The sequence below is a fragment of the Astatotilapia calliptera genome, chromosome 18 (assembly GCF_900246225.1).
Source record: "Astatotilapia calliptera chromosome 18, fAstCal1.2, whole genome shotgun sequence".
Lineage (NCBI taxonomy): Eukaryota > Metazoa > Chordata > Actinopteri > Cichliformes > Cichlidae > Astatotilapia > Astatotilapia calliptera.
In genome coordinates, this window is record NC_039319.1 from 14,558,025 (window position 1) to 14,583,570 (window position 25,546).

The following is a 25,546-nucleotide window of genomic DNA, read 5'->3' on the forward strand; positions in this document are numbered from 1 at the left end:
TTTATTTTGAAATTGTCAGTTTTAGGAAGACAGTGAATTGGATATATATTATGAAAATAAAAACAGAAGGATGTAAGTAACATTAAAAAAACACTAAAATATTATGCAACAGTAATTTGTGTTATGTGCAAATGGTTATAATATACAGTAAAATACACTAAAAGGCAGACCATTGATGATTTCCATTAAGTAAATGGAGGATTTTATTTAAGTTTAAAGAATCATGATCCTATAACTGTCTTGGGTCTTTTATTTTGAAAGTTGCATATTGTTGCCATAAATAAAAACCTCTGTGTGTAACTGGTAGCTCTTCTCAATAATCTTATTGCACAAATTTTAAAACATACTGGTCTCCCAAGAAGAAAGTGAAGGGTTTTATTTTGAAAATACAACACATACTATACTGTACTATGAACAAAGTTTACCCCAGTATATGTCTATTATTTGGTTTCAGTTACCCTGTCATTACCAAGCAGGATAAGGGATCATGCAAAGCTGAATATTAACTCGCTGAGTTAACTCCACATTTACTCGTGCATTCACAAGAAAGGTGTTGGCAGCATCTGACCAATCTGACAAACACAGATAAGTGTACTGATCTGTGCGCTTCAGCATGCAGCAAGAAGAAATGGAAGTGAGGCAAAACATTTTTTTGAGCAGGCAATTTATTGAAAACAACGCTTAAACTGAAGCAGGCTGTTTTACAGCTGATCAAAAGTTTAAGACCACACCTCTGAAAAAAAACCCCGTAAATCCTCCCAATACAAAAGTTCCAAACATGAATTAATGAGTAGCTCTACCATTATTGTTGATCACTTCAAAAATTCGTTGCGGCATGCTTAATGCAAGCGTTTACATGAGGTTCGTGGGAGCATTTCTCCAAGTGGTGAAGACGGCCGGATGAAGGGCATCTACTGTCTGGAACTGTTGTCCATTTTTTTAAAACTTCCCTTGCCATCCATCCCCAAAGGTTCTCAGTTGGATTTAGATCAGGGGAACATGCAGGATGGTCCAAAAAAGTGATGTTATTCTCTCAGAAGAAGTCCCTTGTCCTGCTGGCATTGTGTACTGTAGCATTGTCCTGTTGAAAAACCCAGTCGTTACCACACAGAGGAGGGCCTCAGTCATGAGGGATGCTCTCTGCAACATCTGGACATAGCCAGTGGCCGTTTGACACCCCTGCACCTCCTGAAGCTCCATTGTTCCCCTGATGAGAACTTTGAAGACATTTTTTGTTTTTGAAGCCCTTCAGTCTCGGATGAAGGGCCTGATATTTATGGGGCTGCAGTCGGCACCAGTGACAGCCTTAATTTCTTAAGGTCCAACCATGCAAAATATGATTTTTTGCGATTTTTCAAGTGGTCTTAAACTTGCAATCGCAACTGTATGTTATATTAAGCCCCAATAAACACAAAACAAGGAGGAATCTTCAAAAAAAGAAAGGACTGAAACATATAAGAGAATAGAGAATAAGAAGAAGAATGACCTGGCAGCAGCAGGTCACAGGTCAATTTTTGACCTGCTGCTCAAGATTTTTCTTAAAACATCTGTGACGGTGGAGTTATCTTCATTGTGACCCTGCGTCATTTCAGTGGATTCCTTTTGTCCTCTTCCCTCTCTGTTTGATATGTGAAACACAAGCTGCAGCATTTTTTTCCCATCTTTATTTCAAGAAGTTGCTCTACCTGCAACACTCAGAGACAGGTGGATCATTAGGTTTAAACAGCGTAAACCTAAAGTGTGTAATGTTCATTTCAAGCAGAGCAGAATAATAATTTTCTCTGAGAGAAAAAGGTATTGTAATGTGAACGCGCATGACAGGTCAAACCACACGGAGAGAGATTAGAGTCAAACAAACCAATCAGACGGCAATATTCAAATGAATCAACTGTCAGTTAGTGACACTGTGTCAGTGAAGCAGTGAAAGTTACCATGGCGATGCCATTCCGCGTGACTGACAGTGAAATCTATGTGAAGTTTTGCTCAGCACCACGAGAAGCGGCTGATAGAATCAGAAGTCGTACTGACGTGGTTTAAAAACCGTGAACTTCCTGATGAGCTGCTCTACAGATCCTTTTTTTGTTGTTGTTTTCTGTTCCTGGTTTTAAACCACTGGTAGTTTCTGCTTTACTTCAGAAATCCTTGAAAAAAATATATAAATACTTTCTGTAGGGAAGTTAGATGGCACATTCAGATGCCTACAGATTAAAAAGTGTATGTCTGTTGGCTTTGATTAAGACATTGTTTGAAAGAAGCCAGATTTTTCCAGGTTTTGGTAGTAAAATGATTTCTGTAGAGATAAATTTGGTACCACGTGATCATTTTTTTTAATTGTCAGCTTCTTCCTCTCATGTACTTAAATGGTGAGAGATTTTTGGGAAGGAAATAATAAATTGTAATATGTCCTTCCAACCACTTTGTTTATTGCTTATCACAAGTCACACCCTGAACTGATCAGTCTATTCCAGAGAAACGATGACTATTCACACTCAAAATCACACTTATACTCAATTAAGAATTAGTCTAATGTGAATGTCTGGGAATCCAGAGTACCCAGAGAGAGCCCACACACTATGGTTAATTACGGAGTTCCACAGGGCTCTATGCTAGGACCAACTCTGTTTACATTAAACATGCTTCCCTTGATACCCATCTTTATTTATCCGTGAAGGCAGTTGATAGACACCGAAAGCCCTTGAACATTTTGACCCTAAAGCAAAAGTAGCGTCACTTTATGAATTAAGTCTTAACTATGTAGCACTTTTAAAGGCTCAACTTGAAGATGAACAGCGTCTCTAAAATATTAAAATAATCTCTAACACAAACAGGAAACCAGTGGAGAGAAACTATGATTAAAGTGATATTGCAGGATGCGTAAATGCCATGCTCAACAGGTTGGAAGTGAGAAAACGTTTCATTTCAGTATGATCAGAGGGAGTTTGTCCCTCTAATCCGTAGCTACTGAATTTCCCCCGTGGTATCAGATAGGATTCTGAACAGGCTCCATATAGCAAGGTAGTGTAAGGGAGTAAACAGAGCAGTGCAAACTACCTCTTTCTGTCACTTTGATCCATTGCTCATATAAAAATATCGAGCAGAGCAGCTTTGAAATACAGAAGTATTCAGTGGCATCTTTAATCAAACCAGTTCAATATAGGAAGATGTCCTTGTAATAACAAAACGGAACAGTTAAATAGACAAGCGATGTAGAAATATTCCATTGCAGCAATAAAGACTGAAGTCGAGATGGTGAAGTGTGAGCTGTCTGCTCACTCCTGAAGCTGTCTCCTCTAATCACGTTGTTCAGATGTTTCTGGCTCAAGAGGATGTACATGCAGATACCACAACTACTTTTACTGTCTTATTTAATCTTTCATCTATTTTATTGCCTAGCATGCAGTTTCGGAGCAAGTAGGGGTGATGGATGGTGATACAGGTTTGTGTGTGTCAAAGTGTGTATGAGAGGCAGAAAGAGTGAAAGACCATGTAGAGTATGTGTTAAAAGTGAAGCTTGTAGTTTGAAGGGGTTTTCTGCTCTCTTCCCTTCTGCTCCACAGTGGCTGTCAGCTTTAATTATCTTTGACAAAGGGCCTCCTGAATCCTAATTACACTGAGCTTTGTCTTTTCCTGGAGCCCTTCACTATTCACTCCAGCTGCTTGACGCACTCACACGTTCCAGTCCTCTTCACCCAAAATTAATTGGGTGCGTTTGCAGTTTTTCTCCCGTCTCCTGACATCTTTTGGGAATCAAAGGTCATCATTAGTTCGGGTGAGGATGTAGGGCGACAGAGGGACAGTCATGCATCAGACATCAGGGCCGTCATGTGGCTGTCCTGGTTTTGACAATGACCAGTCTTTATTCACTGTGTACAGTCTTATACGAGATTTATTTGACTGACTGGAAGATCTTACTGAGCCTCAGCTGTGTTTGTGGACAGTGTTAAGGTTCACAATTGAGGAGGGAGAGTACAAACCACCCATGGTCCAGAAGGTCTTGGTCAAACAATGATTTTAATGAACACACGTGTGGGAAGATACTCTGTACGCCGACAGCAAGTGATCTCCAACTTAATCAAAGCATGAACAGATATTTTATAGCATCAGGGTTTGATTTACTGACGCCCCTTCATGCGTCACAGATACATTTTATACATAGATCAGATCAACACCACAATGGCTTTTAACCCAGAAGATCATCTTCTATTTTCATGGCTGGTACTTTCCGTTCTTGTCTTAAAGTAAATTGTTCCTCTTTCTTGCCGAGACAACAAGGACGGTTCCTCTTTTACCGAGACACTTTTGCAATTACAACCAGACATGACTAATCTCTCCTCTAAATAAATCTAACTAATGTGTGTGTATGTGTTGACCTCACATGCTCTTTGTGTCACCTCTTCACCTCCAACCTGCTGTCTCGTCCTCAAATGCTCTTTCTCAATTCACCTGTTGCACTTCTGACCTTTCACCAGACCAGAGGCTCACTGAGACTATGTGTATGTCTTCTACTAAATAAATGTTTTAACCAAGAACTTCTACTTAAAAGCTTAATATAAAATGATCTGATATATAAGTGTTTTGTAAGCATGTATTGCAATTCCTTCTATGGCTCCAAGTCACTTGCACAATAGATTGTCCGAACATCGCGCCGAACAAAGCTTCCGACCCCCAATTAATTGACCGAGCTCCAACTCTTTAATAAGCACAGATATGCATTGTGTATAAAATAGTCATAACTGCTTAAGACCTTCTTAAAGCTATCTGTTACATTGTTAAAGCCTCGTCTTAGCCTGCTGCTCAAAATAACTTTCACTTCTGCAAAACTCTCCAAGCCTGTTTCCTGTCCTGTTACTTTTAGCCTTTCTGAAAGACACACACTGTTCAACCCCTGAATGCAATATAAACTCCAGATTATATTATTAATGCAATGGTAATGATGACAATTATTTAACAATAGCAGTAAAATAATTTCCCTGCTCCACAACAGACAATTCTTCATTATATTGTATGCGTGGACACTGATGATAACCAGTTTGGTCAAAATTGTAACGCTGTGAAGTGACTTAACATAAAATCTCATGTGAACCTTATATGAAAGGTGCTTTAATTTGTAATTAGTTCATTTAATTATTGGGAAAAAAACATCAAAACAATATTTAACTGTGAGTTTTAACTGAGAAAGGGTTGCAGCCAGCTATTTAAATGTCCACTTAGAGCTGACTCCAAGAAATCTCCACAAATTGCCAGGGGAAAATGCCAAAACTTAGACCACAAATTAACATGTTTAGATTGCATTACCCTACAGAGCTTCTGAGGGCCACATCATGATCTGAAAAGATATGATGATGCAGACAGAAAGGGGTCTGAAATTTAGAAGCCATCAGCGTTGAGTAAAGACAGAATCTATTTTTGCCCAAGTAATTGCTGATGTCCTCACCTGGATGGAAACCTAATGCTGGTTATTTCTTTGTTATCTTGTACGTTTACACAAGATACTTTACAATTCCATTTTATTTGTATAGTGCCAAATCACAACAACTGTTGCCTTGAGGAATTATTAACTGCATGGTGAAGACCCTACAATAATAGAGGGAAAAAACAATCCAGCAACCGGCTTAAGCAAGCACTTGGCAACAGTGGGAAAGAAAAACTCAACAATCAACAAAAACAAGATAGTAATCCATAAGGCCAAAATATATGCTTCAAAACAAAGCTTAAAAAAATCAGTAGTTAATATTATTGTGGCTAAGTCCAGTTTTTACATGCAGTATATGGGTACTAATCACACTTTAGCTGCTCCAGGCTACAGCGTAGCTGCTGACTTTAGCTGTTTGGTATGAATGCAAAGTAGCTGCATGTAATTTTTGTCTTCTTATTAGAAAAACATTAAATAACTTGGTTAAAATTTATTATTGTTCATTTCCACTGATAAAAAAAAATGGACACTTGACTGTGACAGGTACGATAACTAAGCTATGCAGTCACACTTGTTTTGTGGAGCCTTACAGGGTTGGACTGTATAAAAAGACAAGTCAACAAAGAAGGTAAAATACTCCAAAATACAAAGTTATTTTGGTCTACTTCTTTTATCATCCTATGCTGTCATCATACTCAAAGTAAAATGTTCTGAAAATTAAACTGATGCACTGTAGGAGGTGGAAATGAGTGAAACAAACACTCCTCATTTCCAATCAACCACTGCATTGTTTCCTTGAAGACGTATGTGGCTGCTACTTAAGGTTAAACTTAAACTTAGCTGTTACAATCACTGTTTTGAACATAATGATTTACAAGTAGGTGTGGTGTAATCAAAGAAGGAGATTTTCTGCTTCCACATTCAGGTGCTCCGTTGCCGTTTTCTTTCTCAGTTTTCTGACTGTGAGCATAATTTTAATCCGGCTGAAAAAAGAGACGTTCTTTCATTTTCATATAAGAGCCACTTTCCCCCTGCCAGAGTCACCATGAACTCAAAAACTGTAACAGTACTAGTGAACTGCCTTATTTATTCATGGCACAGATTCAGCAAGGTTATGGGAAGATTCCTCTGTGATTCTGGTTGATATTGACTTGACAGCATCGCACAGTTGCTTAAGATTTGCTGACAACACAGCCATGACATGAATCTCCTGTTCCACCACATCCTAAAGATGTTTGGCTGTTTGTGCACTCGGGATGCTCTTCTGCATACTTTGGCTGAAGCAGAGCTGACGGGTTATTTGAGTTAGTGTTGCTGCTCGAAGCAGTCTAGCCATTCTCCTCTGAACTCTGGCATCAACAAGGCATTTTACACTCCACGAACTGCCGCTCATGGGATGTTTCCTCTTTTTCAGACCATTTGCTGTAATCCCCAGAGATAGTCATGTGTGAAAATCCCAGCAGATCAGCAGGTTATGAAATGCTCAGACCAGCCTGTCTGGTACGAACAAACACGCCATTATCAAAAGACACTTAAATAACCTTTCTTCATGATTCTGATGTTCAGTGTGAACTTCAGTAGGTCACCATATCATTAGACAGAAGGGCGTACCTAACAGATTTCCCAGAAGTGTATTTTGATTATTTCTTTTAATCGTGCACCCAAATGAAGGTGTACGTAGCATATTAGGATTTCAGTAGAATTTTTAATAACAACATTGACTATTCTGGATGTTATCAGAAGGTCTCTCCATTCATGAACATCCATTGCAAGTTCATTGTAAAATATCTCGGAACAGCTTTATATCCTTATGTTTATCATTTTATGACCTTACTCTAACCTAACTGATTTTTTTTTACGTATTCTAAATGGGGTCAAAAATATTAAAGAGCCATTCAGACTTTTACGAAACACACTCAGCTCTGTAAATTAAGAAGGCCAGATTGGGAAAAGTATGAAAAGAGAAAACAGTAAGAGGGGTGGAGTGATGATACCGAGATTGGGTGATAAATCTTGTTCTGATCAGGTTTCTCTGGTGCCCTCACACCTCAGTCTCTTTCTTGGGGTAATTAATCAATCCCAGACTGGAGCCATTGATCGGCCTCTTGTAGCCCTCGGTATGTTTACACTCCTCGATTGTATTTGCCACTAAGCCCCTCGCTGCCGCTCAATCTCATCGGCAGAAAATGTGACACTCCGCCCTCTGATGCCTTCAGCAAAACAGAGCATCGATTGACATCTCGATGAAAATCAATCTACCTTTTTTTTTTTTTTGCATGGGGGATTAAGTTTTGTCATAATCCTTTGTTGTAAATCTGTTTTTCGGGTTGCAATGCATTAAGTTTATTGTGAGCACACAAGTGTGTGTAACTTGTGTGTAACTTCTCATGGAAGTTAGCTGTTGTTCATAAAATATATATATAATAAAGAATATTTTAATTACTTTAATGTCTGTATTATGCACATGAATCTGAAAATCATATTCAGTGTTCTCTATTACATTTGATTACATTGTATTTGATAAGAGTTACTATAGGTACAGGTATTTATTAAAAGTGCCACCACATAACTTCTAAATGTAATCACATTTATTTACATAGCGCCAGTTCACAACAAGAGTTCCCTTAAGGCGCTTTATATTGTAAGTTAAATCTCACAAAACATCAGAGGGAAACTCCAACTCCAGGATGATACCCTAAGAGCAAGAACTTGGCGACAGTGGGAAGGAAGAACTCAAGTATCTGTTACTTAAAACCTTTTAGACTCTTAAGTAAAAACCACCGTTAGTGGAGTAAAGAATACACCGTTTTATTCTGAATAATAAATCACTGGAAATAATTTGCAAATGCAAATGAACATAACAGTAAAAAACCTGAATGCACTTTTGACAAACTGCATTAAAGTTCATTTTTTCATTTTCAAATATTTTTTTCTTGTTCCTCCACTGTCTGCCTTACATGTTTATGTTTATTTAAAAGGGTCAGTGCATATAATGCTGCACTCCAGCTACCTCGGAAATCAGATGTCGCAGCTCGGGAATGACAGAGAAGAAAATAACTGATGTTATGTTGTGTAGCCCAAAGAGCTTCTAACGTGATAACATACATCTCAGATTTTATCCTGCATTGCTTACATTCCCAGAAAGAATTAAAGCAACACGCAATGCTTTCCTTGTACATATGGGTGGTCTGTGTGGCTGTTATGAAAGAAAATCTCATGTTCTGTGCTTGTTCTTATATGTTGTAGAGAAATTTAAATATATTTTTAATACCTGCAAGAACTGCTGTTTTGAACTAAAGCTCCTCTCAGCTTCCATATTTCATCCCTGGATCTCTGATTGCCTCCCCCAACAGTGAAGTGGAATGAAATAACAATTCCACCTGATTATCAAGCCGTTAAATCTCAAGTGAGTCATCTGGACTAAGTAGTTATGTTGCACTTCTAAAAAAATGTTAAAAAGCAAAGCATTCATATAACTTTTCTAAGTATCTTCTTACTGAGTCTCTAACAGGCTGCAGCTCATGATTCAACATCTTATTGAATCATGAGACTGTTTGTGAGATGACAGCTTTGTGCTGCTGCTGCTGGAGGACAGGAGGATGCCGCAGAGAAGGCAACATGATTAGGAAATTAGTTACAAGAAATGGTACCCCAGTCATTAATGCTATTAAATAAGAAGCAATTTGAAGCACTGTTATTAAAGGTGTTCTTAGATAATTTTTTTTTGGCACTTTTAATATTTAAGAAAACTTTGTATCAAAAAGCCTCATTATTGGCTGACGTCAGGCTCTCTTTGATCACTTGGTTTGACACAAATAAAAATACAACAATGACCCGTTGACAGCGCCAAAAGCCACTAACATACTTTATGTCTGATTTAATGTTTGAAACAAGGTGATTTTCAATGACTCTCAAATTACTGAGATATTGTTTTTTTTTCTCTAAAATTTAGGAAAACACTGAAAGGGGGGAACGGTGGATTTCTGTTTATGCATTTGTTTTCTAAGATTTCTCGTAAAGATATTTACTCAGCCCGTTTCTGTTTGTTCTCTTCTGGTCAGTTTGGATTTCAGTGAGATTTTTGACATTTTGATCTTCTCGGATTACAGGGAGACGTACGGAAACTTGCATCAGCCAATTAAAAAAAAAAATTACATTCAATATTATGTTATGATTATGCCAATATTATATTCTCAAACTTGAGTCACATTCTCTGAAGTTTAAGTCTGTAACTCAAAATTTTGAGATAATTCTCTTAAATTCCGATGCGCTTCTATAGAAACATGAGGAAACTTGGTAATTTACATGTGAAAGTTTATACAGTTCAGAAACTGGCCTGTAGAAGGTGCTAAAATATCTATAGCTGAAAGAAGTTCCAACGTGTGTGTATACTATTCCATATTTATGAACTCTGATCCAGGACTTGTTTTTCTCTGCACATGAGTCAAAATGTGCTTGAAGCTCTGAATAGGTTGCTCTTTTTTAAAAACTTTTTTATTCATCTTTCACTTTTAGGAATTATAAGCTTGCTTAATGCTTTTGCATCTTAACAAATCTAAATTCAGTTTCTTCTTTTAAACTCTCACGAGGTTACTATCTGAGCTCAACAAGGAGCTTTTTTAAAGCTTTTAATGAAGACATATACTCCAAGGACAGCGGTGCAAGGACATGAACACATATCAAAAAGGCTTTAAGTGCAGCTGTTTTCTGGGTAACTGGAATGAAGTGAAGAAATCAAAGAAAACAATCGCAGCCAATCACGCCCTGATTTTCACTTGAATGAAAAGCCCTGCTCTCCAGTCCCACCCAGGACATTTGTGATTACTTCTCCTTCTTAAATACAGTAAAAGACCAGCTTTGAGTGGGTTGTGTGGTAACGCACGCTGCTTCCCCCCCCGTGGTGCTGAACTGTTGAGACCAGCCTTTTTTTCCCTTTTTTTCTTCTTCTTTTTTTTTAAAACTGGCTTTCAGTGGAAAGAAAAATAAACAACCAAATTCTGAAAGAGCAGCATGTGAAAAGTACATGCATCTCCTCACAGATACCCAGCACACATGGTGTTTTATCAGTTGATAAACACTCTGCCGTCAGCGGTCACATAATATTTCTCTTTATATTCCTGACTGCTTATGAGAGGTCCATTCACTTTCCTTCCCATTCACCACATAAATTCCTTGACAAACCTGTCTCGGCTTTGATTGTCATAACCACAATTGAACCCTGCTTAGCCAATCAGGTCAGGCTACCTAAAGGTCATACATATTTCATGCGGCATCGCATTTATCTGACAAAGTTTTTTTTTTTTTTTTCCTTGTTGAATTGAAATCACGCCTCATATTTCATTAGACACTCGGAAAGCCGCCGATCTGTGGTCAGATGGGCTGTATGTTTTATTCATGTCCTCTGAACATCTGCTTGTCCGGGTGTCAAAAATCATCAGATTCCCAGAGGACTCCTGCCTGACTGGTTGTAAATGAACTCCGAAGCTGAGACTCAAAACAACCTGTCAGATCTCCTCACCGCCAGAGGAATCTCTCCGCACAGCTGCAGAGGTGGGCTGCTGAGTAAAGATTCATTAAAGTCAGCTTTGGACACATGCAAGTTGTCTCTTTCTCTCTTTTTCTTTTTCTTTTCTTTTTTTTTTTTTGAAGTAAAACATAATATTTAGACTCTGATTCATGATACTGTGAAAAGCTTTTAATACAAGTTGTGCCTTCTTCCCACAGCTTTTGGTAAATTTTGACACTGCTGTTCACTCTGGCTCTTGGTCGACAAGTCTCCCTGAGTCACTGGAGGTTTGTGCCAACTGGAGGGAAAGAGCCTGACCACTAACAAGTGCTCACTGACTCAGAGCCGCCACAGTATGTCCCACTGTGTTGGTGCATGTGTGACTGTGCATGTGCGTTTTATATACTAATCAATTATATACCATTCTATTTATCACTTTGCACCCATCCCACAGAAAATGTGTTCTTTTAGAAATGTTCATGTATTTTAGCTCACACACGGTGCCCTTAAGAACCACGGCTTATCAGCAACAACGCCTAATTGATAAAATGAAAGGCTATAAGAGTAAAAATAGATCCCAATTCAACCGTAAAGAGAGTCTTTACAATAACTTTTCACACAACCTATGATCTACGGTATAATTTTGCTTCTTTGAATCAGCTGCTTAAATTAGATATTGTGAAACATAACATAACAAAACATACTGGAAAAAAGGTAGCAATTTTAATATCTGGAGAATTAAGGCATTATTTTAACGAGTACTTGCGAGCACATTACTGGGTCACAAATAGATACTGAGAACAGTAAATGAGAAGAAAAATTCCCTGTTAATTTTACATTTATACACACATTTTTCTTACTGCACAGTTAAAGGAAAATAAATCTTAAAGATTAGTTCTAGATGTAGTAGATTACTTTTTTAGTTACACTCTTAACAAACCTCTCAACCTATCACTCTACCCTTTACAACCTGCTTTATCAAATTTTCAAAAGCTTGGAAATGTCCTTTGATTCATTCTTCTTTGTATATTTAAGTATAAAACATGAATTCATGTGAAAAAGAAAGTTTTCATAGGACTCTGTGCAGCTCTTTGAAAAACTCAGCTCAGTAGCAGGAATTTGAAGTGATTGTTTTCTGGCTTTATCGGCCTCTCTGATCATTGTGGGGGAATTTTGGCCCCCTCTTCTTTATAATGCTGCTTCACTTCATTCAGATCTGTGAGCATTTGTTTATGCACCGCTCTCTCAAGATCCCACCACAGCATTTCAATGAGGTTGACGTCTGGACTTCAGTGTTGGTGTCATTACTCAAAAAAAAAAAAAAAAAAAGAGGAATATTTTGTACAGTACTCATTACTTTTCTTAAAAGTAATGCAGTATATTACTTAATTACTCATTTGGAGAAAGCACTTTGTTACACTACTCGTTACATTGATTCCTTATCACGCTGTAAAATGACCTGAAACACATTGTCACATAATTATCAGTTAACAATACAAACCTTAGGCTACACCCCCACACACCAGCACAAATCCCGATTCTATATTTTTTTCTTTTTGTTCTTAGTTAAGAAAAGAAAGCCAGCAACACAACGACAAGAAGAAAACCAGCACAAACAGACAGCGATCGCCACAGTGATTCTACTTTAGAACCACGAACAGGTAGAAATAAAGTTAGCTTAGCGTTAGCATACAGTCTGTGCAGATGCTTGCACTCTCGTCCTTTTGTGCTATAAAAATGAAAGTAATGTCCATGTCTCCAACCCTATTGACAGTCCACTGTTTTCCATAAACTGAAATCAGCTGATTGTAGCAGAAATGCACATAAAGAAGAAAGTATTTTTGTTTGATTTTTTATTTTTTCATTTTATCCGCCTGTGCTAAGCATTGCGATCATTGTCCCGTTGCATGACTAAATTTCTTTCGCTTTTCTGATAAACGGGCTAATACTTAACTCTAGAATATTTTGGCATACAGAAGACCTCATGGCTCATATGACTGCAAGGTGCCCAGAATCCTGTGGCCTGTATGGCCTCCCTGCATTGTCAAATACCACTGATATGTGTACCAGTGACATCTGACCCTCCAATTTGGCTAGAGAGTCAGCAACACCAAATTTTTACTTTCTCCCAGAAAGATGATGTCCTCTAGTACAAATTTACAATAACCCATAAAAAACTATTTTAATGGTTCTACTAATGGAAGAAGACCAAGACAAGGCTGCATGTCCAAACATGAACATTGCATGAAAATGATGCTAGGCTACATCATCTAAAATCATGATTAGGGAAGTTGCACCTCTCATAAATTGTTTTTATGTGGACTAAATTATGACATCAGCACACAAAGCAACCAGCACATATTGTGGGCGAATGTGCTGCTGATGACGATCAGACCAGACGTCACTGAGTCGGAAACCTGAAGACATTAGGAGGGGTGAGCTGGTTCAGCCCCACTAACAGTAAGTTATCTGTGAATTTAAGTTGTCTCCAATGAAGGTTTCTAAAACCTAAAGATGTAAAATGTTGAGTGCAATGGGGATGGGAGGGGATTAATGCTATTTCTTTACATCTCCATCAGTGTGGCTAATCATAAAATTAGCACACCTTTTTGTCTCATCACAGGAAATGACACCGAGCTGTTGTACTTCTAAAAGTCACTGAACACCACCTGGCTGGCACCAAATGGCAGATGAAGTTAGCAACTGGTGTTGAAAATTTAGCTGTTAAAAAGCCATTTTCCCAAGAGTTGACACAAACGGAAGCAAAGCAAAGACTTAAGTTGTTCACACTTGTTAGGTTGACAGAAACATGACTCTGAATGAATGCTAAATTTCTAAGTCTAACTTACTCCATGTTTAATAAGCACTTTTTTGCAATCCTAGTAAACTAAGAAGTTATAATATATAGTCACCAGCCACAGGTACACCCGTTCAACTGCAAATATCTCATTGGGGGGTTTTAGGGGTGAAAATGCTTTGTTGATGTCAGAGGTCAGAGGAGAATAGCCAGAATAGTTTGAGCTGATTGGAAGGCAATAGTAACTTAAATAACTACTTATTACAATGAAGGTATGCAGAGGAGCATCTCTAAAGATCACACTGTGTGCCACTTCTGTCAGCTAATAACGGGTCACTGAAGCTATAATTACCACGGGCTCACCAAAATTGGACAACAAAACATTGGAAAAACATTCCCTGGTTTGATGAGTCTCATGTTTTGCTGCACCATTTGGTTGGTAAGGTCAGAATTTGGCATAAACAACATGAAAGCATGGCTCCATCATGCCTTGGAACAACAACTTAAGCTGATAATGGTTGTGTAACTGTGTGGGGGATATTTTCTTGGCTCACTTTGGGTACCTTAGTAACAACTGAGCATCGTTTCGTATCGTCTCTGACCATGTCCATCCATTTACAACCACAGTGTACCATCTTCTGATGGGACAAAACCTCTGAGGAATATTTTCAGCCTTTTGTTGAATCTCTGCCACGAAGAACTAAAGCAGCTCTGAAGGCAGCGTGGGGTTCAACCCGAAACTAACATGTTATACCTAATAAAGTGGCAAGTGAGTATACATTCACTTTGTGGGGTTTTCCATTAAAAAAAACATCAAGTTTGAAATGAATTTTTCAAAGTAACAAAAACAAACATAAAACTGATGTCATGTTTTATGGCCTTTAAATAAAGAATACCAGCAAATTCTAAGCTTCATATATTTCTTTTCCCCATCAACACTGTGTTCAGGTAGTTCAGCTCTGTGAGTGATCTCAGGACAATATGAGCAAAGGAAACTATAGACTAGAATCGATTTATAGAACAGAATACTGATAGGAGATTCATCTTGAATATCAAAAATGCGTCATTGTTAGCTGGTTGATTATTCCTCAGTTGGAGGACTTCGTCTCCCTCTTTCATAGAGAGGAGGCCTTGATGCATTGTCAGTCTAAGAAACTGATTCATTTTTAAATGAATCATTTAAACCACATCTAAAGCCTGCTTTCCCTTTATCGTTCACTGGCCTGAGACAGACAGAGGTGGAGAGCCTTCATGGCCGAGCTACATGCCAGCCGGTATTCTGGACATTAACTCGCTCACTTTTCAAACTGACTGTGAATGCCCTTCAGAGCCAGACACCGGCTTAAATGCCATTACATGCGGCTTTCTCTGATTGTGAATGTATGCAGGCTTTATTTCCATTTCCATTATTCCCCTTAAATCTGTTATAAAACAAACAAACAAACAAATCCCTGCAAAAATGCTCACACGTGTAGTTTTTCACACATAGGGATCTGAGGTGCTGCGGTTATCATTGCGGTTGTTGCTTTGAAATGAAATAAATGTGGAAAGAAAAGTATTGATTAGCCTTTGGGAATACGTAAAAAGCCAGATGGACTCTGTGAAACCCTTGATCTGAGGTGGTTTTATATAAACACATAGCATAAATATATAACCTTTGAACTGTTTAGTTGATGGGTTTGATGACCTAAGTTTGTAAAGTAACACCATTTTCATTGTGAAATGTTACACCATTTAAACAGCATATACTTTTAGCACTGCCAGCAGCTTTCTTCTGGCAACTTTTGAGTCGACAATCCCACAAACACACTTTGCATTTTGACTTCCATAAAATTTGTAATCAAAGTTTTCCTCCTCCAAAACAAGCCGGACCATCCGTGTTTTTTCTTCCTCTGTGATCCATCTTTCCCACCTGGCAGCGAGGTGCCATCGACAAAGTGACATCCTCTGCATTCATGAGCACATCATCATCTGCTCTCCTCACCAGGAATTAGCCCTTCATCACTCAAATCTCACAGAAGCTTTAGAAGTGCTTAACTTTTATCTGCATGGGGCACTGAGAAATGGCTGGGGCCATTTGAATCGGGTTAATAGGACAATATTACAACATTTTTCTTAAACTAATGGATGCAAATGGTAAATTCCCACTGGCAATTAATAAGTAACTTCAGCCTATTTCCCATCGAATTGCCTCAGCATTCATTTCATGACTATATCTGTGCAAAGTCATCCTTCACTGCCAGCTCCTAGTGACTCTCCTCTTTCTATCAGTGGCTGTATGGATTTTTTCCAAATGGTATAGCTTTTTTGTCTTAAATGGTCCTAATTATGCTGAGGACCTTTAGAGCTGTTCCAATAGGCGCTGATAAAATGTTGTGGGATGTAACGCTACAATAATCAATGAAAGTAATGCAAAGCCCTCTGCATTAAATGTTTGTATTTTTTAAAGTAAAGTTGCTCCCTTATTTCAAAATCGACTGCATAAAATAAAATAGTCACGTTTCAGTGCTTCAGAGTTGCATCAGTGTTTGTCTGTCGTTCACCTTCTCTCTTTTGACTGAAGAAACGCACCGATTGTATCCCATCCATCACTTCCATCCATCCCTCCTCCCACTCTTCAAACCCAGAATCGAGTAACGGTTAATTTCTTATCCACTCTCTCCTTTGGCACCGTGGAAGGCAGAAACTTTGCACCGCATAACGCAGACTGGCATCTTCCTCCAAGCGATTCCAAACGACTGATGCTCTTTCACGCGTTGAGAAAGTGGAGATGAACCAGTTCGACGCTTAAAGAGAGGCATTAAAAAAAGTTGTGGATGGTTACTTTCGCGCACAAATATTTAAAGGACTATTTTGTCTCCATAAGTTGCAGGGCTGTGCAGGAGCAGGTCAAATTCTTCCCTCAGCAAACCTATCCTCCGCAGGCAGGCTGGAAGACCATCCACCCGGGAGATCACAGCGAATCCGAAGAGCGCAGATGATCGCATCTGGTGTTTGTGGCGTCGCGCTGGTGCTGGGGTTGGTGGTTCTGATTCCGGTGGTGGTGAACTCCGCCGGAACTCCTGCCCGCTATGAGATGCTCGGATCCTGTCAAATGGTGTGCGACTCCCACGGGACCGCAGCTACGGCTACAGCCAAGGCAACCAACCCGATCAAAGACAACCGCCTGGTTCAGTCGCTTCCCACGTTCATTCAGGGTCCTCAAGGAGAGCCGGGACGCGTCGGGAGGATGGGTCCCAGGGGTCCGATGGGCGAACCCGGGCCACCTGGACCTGCCGGTCCGCCCGGGGAGAGGGGGCCACCTGGCCCTCCGGGTCTACCGGGGGCACCGGGAGCGAACGGGCCAAACGGTGCCATCAGTGCAGCCACTTACAACACCGTCCCCAAGATAGCCTTTTACGCAGGACTGAAGAAGCAGCACGAGGGATATGAAATACTGAAATTTGACGATGTTGTTACAAACCTTGGAAACCACTATGATCCCTCTAGCGGGAAATTCACCTGTTCGATACCGGGGATTTACTTCTTTGTTTACCATGTGCTGATGAGAGGCGGGGATGGAACAAGCATGTGGGCTGACCTCTGTAAAAACAACCAGGTAGGACAACTCACGATTGCTTTATAAAAAAAAAGATAAAAAAGCTTGATTATTTTGATATTAGTTTGCTTGCAAAAAAGTAGACTTTTTGAGATTTTTACGCACAAGTCGCAGAGCGACACTTCCTGGGTATTGTGAAACAAACAAAGTTACGTGAGGGATTTTTAAAGCTTCAAATCAAGATAAGACGTGGAGCTGTCCGCGGTTCTGATTTCGAAACGAAGCCGTTTCACAAACTGTCACATTTGCCTTTCAGGTGAGAGCCAGCGCCATCGCCCAAGACGCCGACCAGAACTACGACTACGCCAGCAACAGTGTGGTTCTTCACCTGGAGCCCGGGGACGAGATTTATATTAAGCTGGACGGCGGAAAGGCGCACGGGGGCAACAATAACAAGTACAGCACCTTCTCCGGCTTCATGTTGTACGCTGATTGAAACACGGACAGATCTGCTGAAGAGACGAGAAAGAGAGAGAGAGAGACTGGGAGGATAAAAGAGCTTCTCTGCATATAGCTTGCTTCACCGCTCGTGCTCAGTTCAATGTCAGCTGGATTATTAGAGGCAGAGCTCACCGTTTCTATAACTCAAACAGAATCAGCAGTGATGTGGAGGAGGTCATGCAAAAACAGAAAACTGTGCTGGGCAATAGCGACGAGCTGACAGTGTAATTACAAAACCAAAATAACAGTTTTAATTTGTACAGCACCCACTTGTACCCTTGTCACATTGATTAGTGTTGCTCGTGCTCCCTGAATGAAATGTCGTGCTTTATGAATTAAGTTTGCAGACGGTAGCTCGTGTGGTTACACATGTCCCTGTAGATGGAAAGTTTATAATGTGATGACTCACCTATAGGTGCAAATATGATATTATATATACATATATATTCACATGACCGCTTACAGTGCTGTTAAATCATTTGTGTGCTTTATTTAAAGGCAAAAAAAGAGTCACAGTGGGTGAAATTTGGATGAAAATGTTGAAAAGCTGTAGTTATGCATGTTTAATCAAAATGACGTTTTAACACTGTGCAACATTAGGAGACTTGACAAGAAAAAACTGTAAAGGGCCATTCGTACTGATGCACGAATTCATCAGTGTAACTCGTTTTTCTTGCGTGTGTCAACATGGCATCTGGTTGAGACAACATGGTGGTCTGGTGGTTAGTCACAAAACTGGACAGCCACCGCTGACAGAAATGTTATATAACGCTCATCAATCTGCTTGCTGATTATTAAACTCCTCCAGAGTCGACTGTCAATTCAGATGTAAAATGTAGTGCGGTATTAAATTCTCACGCTCACTTTGTAATCCTCCCCAGAAGATTAATCAAAGTTAGATAGTTGTTCACGCCGCACAGTCAGCTGTGGCGATCGCACCATTGATCATGTGGCGAAGTCACCCTGCGAGGCCACCTGTTCCCAGATGAGAGGAGAACATGTCCTTCATCCGGGCCTGCCAGCCAGTCAGCCTCCCATAGACACGCAGACACCCACCGAGGGGCAACAGGACAACTCATCTAACACAGCCACATTGTGTCAAGAGCAGAGCAGCATACTGATTAGTAATGCGCTCATTATTTCCCTTCCATATAACGTGTTTGCATAAGTGTCGCCTACGAATACAAAGAGAGCAGCTATGACATTGAAATTACAAATAACAATAAAAAAAATTGAAAAAAATCAATTAGCACCGTGTTTGTGAGCACCTGGAAATATTTATCTTGGATTGCGATCACACTTCTACTGACGAGCAAAAGATTTTCTCGTGCCATAACAGGCACCGTGACCCTGCAAGGCCTCCTTTATTAATTTGCTTACAAAGTGAATCATGTATAATCACAAATATTTAAACAAAGAGAACATGTTTTGCACTAAAAGAGCCTCTATAAAAATCCAAAAGCCTGTAATTATTTTCCTTTGAAATATAATGGACGTTTTGTTTTGCTGAAAACTGTGAAATTAAAGAAAAATTTACATACAACGGTGGCAAGCCCGTTGCTATATGAGCCCAAGAACACATTAATGCATGACTCCGGATCGTGATCAGTATTCATTACGAGTCGTCATCAGAAGACGAATAATAGCCGGGTGAATTCGCCCTCCTCGCGCCTCTATTTTTTTAATTATTTGAAGGTCAACCAGCATTTAGGATTGTCGATAAGGATCTTGTCCACCTGGTGCTGCGATATGCCCCTCGTCAGCATCTTTGGCACGATGTTCTTCAGGATGTGAGAGTAGCCGTGGCCGCCGTACTTGGTCAGGCGGTTCTTGGTGTGGATGTCATGAGCAATCACGATCTTGTCCTCATAGCCCTCCTTCACCAGAAACGCCAGGCTGAACACGAGAAAACAGTGGGGTGAAAAATGAGGGGCCTCGGTCTTTTAGCCTTCATTCATATATAGGAACAACATATATACATGAGCATAACTTATTCAGCTCTCTTAACGTTATGGGAAATTTGTGTTACTTTAAAAAACAACTACACGATGAGCTCTTCTTTATAGTGAAAGTAAAAGATTTAAGGTGGAGTTAAGCTCCAAACACAAGGATTTCTATTACTGGACTGGACACGGATTCCTGGAGGTTTCAAAATAGTGAACAACACGCACACACAGAAGAAATCCTTACTCACGCTTTCACTCTCTGGCTGTCGCTGGGCATGTCCACGTCCAGGTTGTACGGATAGTTCAGCATCTCAGTTCCAAACAGATCATACTCCAGGTAACTCCCCAACTTAGCAAACTCCAGCAGCTCACCTTCATCCAATATCGTCCTTTTAAAAAGGCCAAAATAAAGCTGATAGTTATGATGCTTTGTTTGGAAAAACGAAGCTGTTGCAAAGTTGCTTTCCAGATAATGATGCATGGCGGATCAGAAAAAAGATGGCGCTTTTTGAAATTTGAATTATCAATCCATGAAACCTGTTACCACTGATATTCATTCCTATTCTTCTGTAATTTGGCACACCTCAATCACTTTCTCCTCATTTCCCTTCCCTAATGAAAAGGCTTCTTGTAAGGCTGCTCAATTAATCGAATTTTAATCACGATTACGATCTGGGCTTTCAACGATCATTAAAAATGACTGAGCCGATTATTAGCCCCTCCCTCATGCTTTACTCTCGCGCTGCTCCATGTGGCAAATCAAGCGCACTGCTCTGCATTTCGAACACGCGTCACAACAATTAAGAGGACCCGAGGGAAGCTTGGAAAGCTAAGCAGAAGTTATTTGGAGAGGAGTGGACTGCCGTTGGTTGAAAAGAGAGGTTAAAAAAAACAAACTTCAGTGGTGTGGAAACATTATGGCTTCGCGGAGTCAGACGTGGATCAAGTAGACACAGTGTGTAAACTTTGCTATGGTGTCGTAGCTGCACCACAGAGCAACACTGCAAAGTTCACATTTTTCATTTATTTCTTATATTGCAAACATTTGCACTGTTATCAGTATTTGCACACTATTTTATATTATTTTTTAAAGTCATTATTCAATACATTGTTATTGTTAAACCTTTAAAGCCGGTCAGAGCAGCATGCTCGTTTTGTGTAACTATTTTTAAATCCCTGTAGAACCTGAACGCTAAGCTAGCACAATAAATTTTTTTCCATATGAAACCAGAGGAGTTGTACTTACATCTGATGCCATCAGCTTGTCCTCGGTCACGGTTTCCTTCCACATATAGCTTTGCAAAAATTGCATAAAAAGAGCTTGCAGGAACAAAAACATAATATTCCAGAAACACGCTTTGCCGATCCGATCAGCTGTTCTTAACACTTCCCACATTGAAAAAGACGTCAACGTGAACTATCGCAAGTGACGTCATTTTTGCGGAAAATGTAGTTTTTTACTTGTAGGCCTTAGAACTCGAATTGCACTGCTGGAAATAGTTTATTTTGATGCACATGCACATTCTTTGCAAATTTGCATCATAGGATTGTTTTTTTGTTTTTCCTGCAGTATATAAAAATTGCTGTATCTCCAAAAATAAAACTATGAAGACACTCACAATAAGTTTCCTGTTGTTGTAAACTATTTTTTGCAACTTTTTTGTATTTAAAGTTTTGAGGGATAAACCGCTTAAATTTCTCCAAGTAGAAATATATGTAAAAAAAAAAAACAAAAACGATTTTCAATTTTTTTTGTAATTTATTGCACTTTTTTGCAATTAATGTAGTTACTAAGGACTTAATGCATACACATTTTTAAAATATGGGCTATAACAGTTGTATTGATGTATAGCAACTTGAAATGCTCCCACAAATGGCACTACAGCATGTAAAAAAATAATATAAGCTCTGGCGGACGAAATAAATATCGTCAAATAATCGTGATCTCAATTTCAGTGAAAATAATCGTGATTATCATTTTTGCCATAATCGAGCAGCCCTAGCTTCTTGACATGCTCCCCTCCACTGAAACCATTTCTGATGAGGCTTCAGTGAACAGAAGGACCAGATGCATCTCTGAGGTCCTGTGTCAGACTTTTGTTCGATTTTTTATTATGTCTTAAGTTCATGACTTTCACATCTTGTTCATCTGCTGTACATAGCACTTCCACTTCTTCAGTTTCCTAAAGATTTTTTAAGATTCACTGCACATCATGCTGAGATATTCAAAAAGCTATCAGTTTTAGGCTAAGAGCAACCTTGTTTGTGTAAAAATAATACATTGTGCCTATCAAACTGTTTTATTTTTGACATTTTCATAGGTTCAACTAAAAAAGTTGGAACAAATTATGTGTTTTTGGCGGCTCACAACAAATCCTAAAGATACAATTTAAAACTGGATCTTTGCTAAGTTGCATGTTATACACATACAACACTGATTCATCCCTTAATTTAGATGGGCCCGTGTTAAGTAGTTAAAAAAGCATTCCTCTAAATATGGTCAGGTATACATATAAAAGGTATAAAATTACTGAAATAGCAGCCAAAGAAAAAGAAATGAGGGGTGTCTCAGGACTTTTTGGCCAGCTGTAACTCAAGTCTGAGAACCAGAAAGCCTTCAGCAGCTAAAAATTAGGAAATATGGAGCAAACAGCATCATTTCAAGCAGTCACTGGCAACACAGTCTCACGAGCCTGACCAAGGACACCAAGGTCCAGGCTTTTTCCCCTTCCATCTGCTAAATCACTAAAATGTATTAAGATACTGAAATAAAAAATGTTTCAAATTAAATGTCAGAGAGGGCACGTGTCACAGGAAATTGTGTGTTTGACAGGAAAACGGCGCCCTAATTTTCGCTGTATCTTAATGACTTTATTTTAGTGACATCTCACCTGTCTAGGTGAGACATAACAGTTTTGCTGATGTCACCCCCGGCCTCCTGGAGTATCCGAACGATCTCAGCTGGAGCGGCGTGATCCCGGCCAGGATGGATGATAACAGGACAGCCCAGCTGAGCCTGAGCGTGCGCCGAGGCTCGCAGCACCTTAGTCTCGCTCTCCGTGATGGGCCAGCTGGTGCCGATCTCACCGATCACACCGCAACGGATGTCTGTGCCGTCAGCGCCGTGAAGGACCTCACTGATGATGATGTCTGTAAGCTGAAGGTCAGGAAATGAGGAGCTGGCGTGTGTTCATTTATTGAGAATACGTTTTCTAATTTCCCTCTTTCCCTTTACTAAGGATTGAAGGAGATGATGAAAGCATAGTTATAGTGTGTCTAAATATCGCTGAGTACGGTATTCTCAGGGTCATTCTCAGGTGTAGCTACCAAAAGACTAGACAACGTTGTCAGAAATCCATTCAAATCAATCAAAAGGCATGAAAAAAAAATCCTCACATACTGAAACAAGCATGCTTAAAACTTTCTAACAAAGGTGTGTGAGCTCCAAACCCCACCACAAACTGGGACGCACCTTCTCCACACTCATTCCTTTGGTGGCCTCAGAGTGGGTGCAGTCCACGTAGTACCCTGCACCTGCAATGATGTGGACCCCGGTGTCCTTGGCCAGCTGTCGGAGGGTGGGAAGGTCCCGTTCGATTCCAGTGGTGGTGTTCTCCACTATCGTTCCCCCGCCGGCTCTCCTGTAGGCCAGCAGCTCGTCCCGCACAGCGGCGGTCTCCTGCTTCAGGAGCAGGTTCTCGGGGGAGCTGTACGGGTTTTGCCTGAGCCAGAACATGTGCTGCATCTGAAACGGGTTCTCTGCCACTGCCTCGTCTCCTGGGGGAGGGGGCGAGAAGCAGCACTCGAAGCTCATGGTCAGGTGCTCGTGGGTCATAGTACGGCCAAGCTGGTCTGGATCTACTAAACCCAGCACGGTCTGGACCCTCCCGCTCAACTCAGACATGATGCTATGAGGAGTGTTCAAGATTTCCCACAGCCTGAAAAGACATACAGTATCATTTTTTATTTATTTTTTACATCTATTTATTTTTTACATCTCTCAGACAAATATTTCAGTTTTTATAGAAAGATCATTGAGATAATTGAGGAATTTGGTCATCCCATGACTGTAAAGCAGAGCTGCTCCTTCTTAAAAATGACATTACCTACAGTTTCATGTCTGCACCCACGAGGCTTCTTTTCAACATAAAATAGCAACTCATTTAAAAGAATCTCAAACTAGTTTTTACCTCGATATGACGACGCTGTACATGCCTTGCAGATGTAGCCATGATTTACACAAGGGGAAACAATTATCTGATCCCCACCTGAATTTGAAAGTTTGCTCACTTCCAAAGAAATGGGAGTTTCCCCTCAATGACCTCAATGTGCTTGGTGGTATGTTTTGGGTCATTTTTATGCTGGATGACCCATCTTCAGTGTTCTTGCTGGGAAAAGGAGGTTTTAGTCCAAGATATTATGGTGCATGGCCCCGTCCACTGACGTCCAAATTAATTTATAATTTATAATGCGATGTGATCTTTTTCTAGATCTTTGGTTGACATTCTGTCTCGCTCTATTAAAATGAAGCTTCCATTTAAATTAGAGACTGTTCATTTCTTTGTAAGTAAACAAACTTATACATTTCTGAGGGTCACTGACATTGCTCAGCTTGTGAACACAAACAGCAGGCATCTTTCATTCCCGCCTTTGGCTGCAGCAGGTCTGCTTCTTTCAGCTTCTGTTATCGACTCAATTCCTCATATTTATTTAGGATTACTCATAGACTGTATATAAGAGGATTACCCACGACCCTTTACATAAAACATGATTTAAACCAGCACTGAGTAACAAATGGGCCCCTGTAGACCTGTCAATGTTTGCCACTGTCATCTGTTAGCAACTCCACCCTCTGAATGTGCACGCCCGGAAGACCTGAGCTGACCCTGAGAGCTGTTGTAGGCTTGACAGTCGCCGTCACGTGACCGCTGAGCCTGGTTACCGATCAGTGAAGCCAAATAACAACATCCATCCTTTGTTTTATAGTTCCCGTGTAAAGTTTCGGCCGTGCCGTGCAGCACTGTTACACATCAGACACATGTGTGAGTGCGTGTGTGTTGGCAAAAAGACAACGCATTCGCTCACTCTGCTGACTTTACAGTGCATACCAGAGCGGGACCTTTGGACTGGCAAGTACAAGCCCCGAGCCACACTTTGAAAAGTTGCATTTACTTACTCAAATCTTTGCTGTATGCTCGATGAAAAAAACCCTTCAGACCAGCACTGTACGCGTTAAGTTGTTGCTCTACTGGAACAAAGTAAAACTGCTTCTCTTTAAATAATGTGCAGCGGAGTCAGACCTGCAGCAGTATATTTAGGGGATTTAAACTTTCACCGAGCTTTAGAATAAACTGTAAGACAAACAGTCTGCTAGACCTTGTTTCTGCTCACTTCAGCCCACCTCCTCCTTCAGCCGAGTACGGATAGCTGCTTTGACAGGTTAGCTGAACGCCTTCGGTGATCATCGCGAGACATCGCGAGAATACGCTTCTTGTAGCATATAACAGGGAGAGCAACAAAGTTTGTTGAAATATAACGCCAAATCACAACAGCGGTAACCTCGGTGCGCTTTATTTTGTAAGGTAGATCCTTCAATAATACAGAGAACACCCCCAACAATCAAGCAACACCCTGGAGCAATTAATTTATTGTAATTTTTTGTATTGAAGCAGCTATCTTCTATTTTTATTTTATTTTATTTTTTACATCCATCCAACTTTTATCTGATCAGGTAAGGTTAACTCAGAGGTTCCCAAAGTGTGGGGCCCGCCCCCTAGGGGGCGCAGTATGAAAAGCAAAAAAAAAACACTTGGACACTGCTAGCATAATGGACAGAACTTTTGAC

General features: G+C 40.0%; 2 protein-coding genes across 4 annotated transcripts; one reads left to right on the plus strand and one right to left on the minus strand.

Moving 5' to 3' along the window:
• The first annotated feature begins 16,179 nt into the window (after positions 1-16,179).
• Positions 16,180-18,152, plus strand: c1ql3b (complement component 1, q subcomponent-like 3b). Its single transcript, XM_026150261.1, has 2 exons — positions 16,180-17,314; positions 17,571-18,152. Exons 1-2 carry the CDS (start codon positions 16,694-16,696, stop codon positions 17,748-17,750), a joined length of 801 nt encoding a protein of 266 aa, XP_026006046.1. The 5' UTR covers positions 16,180-16,693; the 3' UTR covers positions 17,751-18,152.
• Positions 18,153-19,012: 860 nt separating this feature from the next.
• On the minus strand, positions 19,013-25,175 carry pter (phosphotriesterase related). Of its 3 annotated transcripts, none has more exons than XM_026150259.1 (5): positions 25,078-25,175; positions 23,174-23,639; positions 22,593-22,858; positions 19,950-20,090; positions 19,013-19,651 (listed from the first exon to the last, which is right to left on the minus strand). In XM_026150259.1, exons 2-5 carry the CDS (start codon positions 23,603-23,605, stop codon positions 19,441-19,443), a joined length of 1,050 nt encoding a protein of 349 aa, XP_026006044.1. In that variant the 5' UTR covers positions 23,606-23,639; positions 25,078-25,175; the 3' UTR covers positions 19,013-19,440. The 3 variants fall into 3 exon arrangements, with proteins under 3 accessions (XP_026006044.1, XP_026006043.1, XP_026006045.1); XM_026150258.1 differs by having other exon boundaries at positions 24,878-25,174; XM_026150260.1 differs by having other exon boundaries at positions 25,103-25,154.
• Between the last annotated feature and the right edge of the window lie 371 nt (positions 25,176-25,546).